The sequence below is a fragment of the Vanellus vanellus genome (genome assembly GCF_965231255.1).
Source record: "Vanellus vanellus genome assembly, contig: HAP1_SCAFFOLD_2485, whole genome shotgun sequence".
Classification (NCBI taxonomy): domain Eukaryota; kingdom Metazoa; phylum Chordata; class Aves; order Charadriiformes; family Charadriidae; genus Vanellus; species Vanellus vanellus.
The window spans coordinates 1-5,475 of NW_028128950.1; the positions used below are offsets into that span (position 1 = coordinate 1).

General features: G+C 68.8%; 1 protein-coding gene across 1 annotated transcript; it reads left to right on the plus strand.

Moving 5' to 3' along the window:
* Nucleotides 1-372: 372 nt before the first annotated feature.
* On the plus strand, nt 373-5,197 carry LIN37 (lin-37 DREAM MuvB core complex component; the record flags this gene model as incomplete). Its single annotated transcript, XM_082499779.1, has 4 exons — nt 373-546; nt 1,636-1,758; nt 3,478-3,551; nt 4,717-5,197. The coding sequence occupies 4 exons, from the start codon at nt 373-375 to the stop codon at nt 4,796-4,798; spliced, it is 453 nt and encodes a 150-aa protein (XP_082355905.1). The 3' UTR covers nt 4,799-5,197.
* Between the last annotated feature and the right edge of the window lie 278 nt (nt 5,198-5,475).

Below are 5,475 nucleotides of genomic sequence, written 5' to 3' on the forward strand. Positions count from 1 at the left end.
GCTGGGAGAGCTGCTATGGGGCTGGAGACCTCCTTCTCATCCCGCTATGGGGCTGGGAGAGCCGCTATGGGGCTGGAGACCTCCCACCCATCCCGCTATGGGGCTGGGAGAGCCGCTATGGGGCTGGAGACCTCCTTCTCATCCCGCTATGGGGCTGGGAGAGCCGCTATGGGGCTGGAAACCTCCCACCCATCCCGCTATGGGGCTGGAAGAGCCGCTATGGGGCTGGAGACCTCCTACCCATCCCGCTATGGGGCTAGACTCTCTCTTACCTCCCTTCTTAGAGACGGGGGAAACTAAAGGTGGGCGCTATGGGGCAGGATGTGGGGCTGACTCCTCTTATCTGTGTTTCCTCCCCCCCTCCGCCCCGCTATGGGGCGCCCCACAGATACGTACGTGATCAAACTCTTCGACCGGAGTGTGGAACTGGGGCAGTTCCCCGAGGGGACCCCCCTCTACCCCGTCTGCCGCGCCTGGATGCGCAACTGCCCCACGGCGCGGGCCGCGCCTGCCCCACAAGTGGCCCCCACCCCCCCCCGCCCCGAGGTGAGACCCACAGCTGCCCCACAAGTGGCTCGATGGGGTGGGGGGGGGGGGTGGAGGGGGGCTGGGGGGGGGGGTCCAACGTCACGCTATGGGGCTGGGGGGGGTCCAACGATTCGCTATGGGGCTGGGGGGGTCCAACGTCCCGCTATGGGGCTGGGGGGGGTCCAACGTCCCGCTATGGGGCTGGGGGGGGTCCAACGTCGCGCTATGGGGCTGGGGGGGGTTCAATGTCTCGCGATGGGGCTGGGGGGGTCCAACGTCGTGCTATGGGGCTGGGGGGGGGTCCAATGTCCCGCTATGGGGCTGGGGGGGTCCAGCGATTCGCTATGGGGCTGGGGGGGTCCAACATCCCGCTATGGGGCTGGCAGGGGTCCAACGTCTCGCTATGGGGCTGGGGGGGGTCCAACGTCCCGCTATGGGGCTGGGGGGGTCCAACGTCCCGCTATGGGGCTGGGGGGGGTTCAATGTCTCGCGATGGGGCTGGGGGGGGCTCCAACATCCCACTATGGGGCTGGGGGGGTCCAACGTCACGCTATGGGGCTGGGGGGGGTCCAATGTCTTGCTATGGGGCTGGGGGGGGGTCCAGTGTCTCGCTATAGGGCTGGGGGGGGTTCAATGTTGCGCTATGGGGCTGGGGGTGGGGTCCAACGTTGTGCTATGGGGCTGGGGGGGGTCCAACGTTGCGCTATGGGGCTGGGGGGGGTCCAATGTCCCGCTATGGGGCTGGGGGGGGTTCAATGTCTCGCTATGGGGCTGGGGGGGGTCCAACGTCCCGCTATGGGGCTGGGGGGGGGTCCAATGTTGTGCTATGGGGCTGGGGGGGGTCCAATGTCCTGCTATGGGGCTGGGGGGGGTCCAACATCGCGCTATGGGGCTGGGGGAAGGTTCAATGTCTCGCTATGGGGCTGGGGGGGGGGCAATGTCTCGCTATGGGGCTGGGGGGGGTCCAACGTCGCGCTATGGGGCTGGGGGGGGGTTCAACGTCCCGCTATGGGGCGGGGAGACCCCAATGCGGAGTGGGGGGTGAGGGGGACGCTATGGGGCGCCCTGCCCCACATGTGACCCCCTGCTCCCCCCCCCCCCCCCCAGGGCGGCGCAGGGCATGCTGGGAAGGGGGAGGACATCTACGAGCTGCCCCCCCCCGCCCCCCCGCGGCCCCCCCGCATCCCCTCCCCCCTCGGCCCCGAGGAGGGCGCGGCCCCCCCCGACCAGGTGAGACCCCCTCTGCCCCCCAACTGATGCCTTCTGCCCCCCAAGTGGCCCTTTCTGACCCCCAAGTGCTCCTTTCTGCCCCCTAAGTGCTCTTCTCTGCCCCCCAAGTGCCCCTCTGACCCCCAAGTGCTCCTTTCTGCCCCGTAAGTGCTCTTCTTTGCCCCCCAAGTGCCCCCTCTGCCCCCCAAGTGCCCCCTCTGCCCCCCAGGTGACCCCTCTGCCCCCCAAGTGCCCCCTCTGCCCCCCAAGTGACCCCCTCTGCCCCCAAGTGGCCCTTTCTGACCCCCAAGTGGCCCCTCTGCCCCCCAAGTGACGCCTTCTGCCCCCCAAGTGCCCCCTGTGCCCCCCAAGTGGCTCCTCTGCCCCCCAAGTGACCCCCTCTGCCCCCCAAGTGATGCCTTCTGCCCCCCAAGTGGCCTTTTCTGACCCCCAAGTGCTCCTTTCTGCCCCATAAGTGCTCTTCTCTGCCCCCCAAGTGCTCTCTCTGCCCCCCAAGTGACGCCTTCTGCCCCCCAAGTGACCCCCTCTGCCCCCCAACTGGCTCTTTCTGCCCCCCAAGTGACCCCCTCTGCCCCCCCTCCAAGTGACCCCTCTGCCCCCCAAGTGCCCCCTCTGCCCCCCAAGTGACCCCCTCTGCCCCCCAACTGGCTCTTTCTGCCCCCCAAGTGACCCCCTCTGCCCCCCCTCCAAGTGGCCCCTCTGCCCCCCAAGTGACCCCTCTGCCCCCCAAGTGCCCCCTCTGCCCCCCAAGTGACCCCCTCTGCCCCCCAACTGGCTCTTTCTGCCCCCCAAGTGACCCCCTCTGCCCCCCCCCCAAGTGCCCCCTCTGCCCCCCAAGTGACGCCTTCTGCCCCCCAAGTGGCTCTTCTGCCCCCCAACTGATGCCTTCTGCCCCCCAAGTGCTCTTCTCTGCCCCCCAAGTGCTCTTCTCTGCCCCCCAAGTGCCCCTCTGACCCCCAAGTGCTCCTTTCTGCCCCCTAAGTGCTCTTCTTTGCCCCCCAAGTGACCCCCTCTGCCCCCCAAGTGATGCCTTCTGCCCCCCAAGTGCCCCTCTGACCCCCAAGTGCTCCTTTCTGCCCCCTAAGTGCTCTTCTTTGCCCCCCAAGTGCCCCCTCTGACCCCCAAGTGCCTCTTTGCGCCCCAAGTGACCTTCTCTGACCCCAAGTGCCTCCTCTGCCCCCCAAGTGGCCCCTCTGCCCCCCAAGTGACCCCCTCTGCCCCCCAAGTGGCCCCTCTGCCCCCCAAGTGGCCCTTTCTGCCCCCCAAGTGCCCCCTCTGCCCCCCAAGTGACCTCCTCTGCCCCCCAAGTGGCTCTTTCTGCCCCCCAAGTGACCCTCCTCACCCCCAAGTGATCCCCTCTGCCCCCCAAGTGGCCCCTCTGCCCCCCAAGTGGCCCCTCTGCCCCCAAGTGGCCCCTCTGCCCCCCAAGTGACCCTCCTGACCCCCAAGTGCCCCCTCTGCGCCCCAAATGCTCCTTCTGCCCCCCAAGTGCCCCTCTGCCCCCCACGTCCCTCTCTGCCCCCCACGTCCCCCTCTGCCCCCCAAGTGCCCCCTCTGACCCCCAAGTGACCCTCCTCACCCCCAAGTGACACCTTCTGCCCCCCAAGTGCCCCCTCTGCCCCCCACGTCCCCCTCTGCCCCCCACGTGCCCCTCTGCCCCCCACGTCCCCCTCTGCCCCCCAAGTGCCCCTCTGACCCCACTGCTGACCCCTCCGGCAGCTGCCCGACCCCCCCCCCCCCATGGCCGCTCTCATCTACTCCAACATGGAGAGGTGGAAACGCGTCCGGCAGCGGTGAGCGCCACTGGGAGGGACTGGGAGGGACTGGGAGGGACTGGGGAGGATACTGGGGGGACTGGGAGGGACCAGGGAGGATTGGGAGGGGATACTGGGGGATACTGGGGACACTGGGAGGGGGAACGGTGGAATAAGGGAAGGGGAGGGGATACTGGGGGGGACTGGGAGGGACTGGGGAGGGATACTGGGGGGACTGGGAGGGATACTGGGGGGACTGGGAAGGACTGGAGAGGATACTGGGGGGACTGGGAGGGACTGGGGAGGGACCGGGGAGGGATACTGGGGGGACTGGGAGAGACTGGAGAGGGATACTGGGAGGGACTGGGAGGGACTGAGGAGGATACTGGGGGGACTGGGAGGGACCAGGGAGGGATACTGGGGGGACTGGGAGGGACTAGGGAGGATTGGGAGGGGATACTGGGGGATACTGGGGACACTGGGAGGGGGAACGGTGGAATAAGGGGACGGGGAGGGGATACTGGGGGGGACTGGGAGGGACTGGGGAGCATTGGGAGGGGATATTGGGGGATACTGGGGACACTGGGAGGGACCAGGAGGGACCGGGGAGGGATACTGGGGGGACTGGGAGGCACTGAGGAGGATACTGGGGGGACTGGGAGGGACCAGGGAGGATTGGGAGAGGATACTGGGGGATACTGGGGATACTGGGAGGGGGAACGGTGGAATAATGGGACTGGGAGGGGATACTGGGGGGACTGGGAGGGACTGGGGAGGATACTGGGGGGACTGGGAGGGACTGAGGAGGATACTGGGGGCACTGGGAGGGACTGGGAGGGACCGGGGAGGGATACTGGGGGGACAGGGAGGGACTGGGGAGGATACTGGAGGGACTGGGGAGGATTAGGAGGGGATACTGGGGACACTGGGAGGGGGAACGGTGGAATAAGGGGACTGGGATGGGATACTGGGGGGACTGGGGGGGATACTGGGGGGACTGAGAGGGGATACTGGGGGGGACTGGGGAGGATTGGGGAGGATACTGGGGGGACTGGGAGAGAAGAATTTGAGGAGGGGGAGGGCGATACTGGGGGCACTGGGCGATACTGGGAGGGCGCTGGGGGGGGGAGGGGGGGAGGGGTAGGGGGGTGGGCGGGGCCGGCGTGCCGATGACGTCACGCTGAGGCGGCGATGACGTCAGCAGGTGGCAGGAGGCGGGGCAGCGGCAGCAGCAGCGCTATGGGCCCAGTCTGCGCCTGCTCCGCCTCATCTACGAGCGCCAGTAGCCACGCCCCCCCCCCCGCCGGCCACGCCCCTCAGCCCACGCCCACCCAGGCCACACCCCCCCGCCGGCCACACCCACCCACCCCCAACCAATAGGAGCCGCGAAAATGCCTCCCCCCCCCCCCCGTAAAGGCGGAGAGCAGCAAGCCACGCCCCCCCGGTTTGACCACGCCCCCGCAAAGAGAGCTAAGTGGCCCCTCTGGCCCCGCCCCCCGCGTAACCACGCCCCCCCCGCTGGCCCCGCCCCCGCAAGAGAGCTAAGCGCGCCCCTCTGGCCCCGCCCCCTCCGCGCGGCCACGCCCCCGCAAAGGGGAGTTAAATGCACCCCTGTGGTCACGCCCCCCCCGCGCGTAACCACGGCCCTCCCCTGTAAGCCACGCCCCCTCAATAAAGCCGCTCCCCCCTCCCCTGCGTGAGCCGCGCGGTGGGCGGGGCTAGAGGGAGGACACGCCCCCCCCCTCCCCGGAGGGGGCCACGTGACGCGGTGGGCGGGGCCGCGGCGGGTTTATTGCGGGGGGGGGGGGGGGGGGAAATCCCCAAATCCACAGGAACGGCCCCCAAACCGAAGGGGGGGGGGGGGGAGGGGGAGGGGTCTGACGTCAGATGATGTCACGTGATGTCACCGCTCCTGGGGATGGGGGGGGAGGGGTCAGCAGCACCCCCAAACCCCTTTACCCCC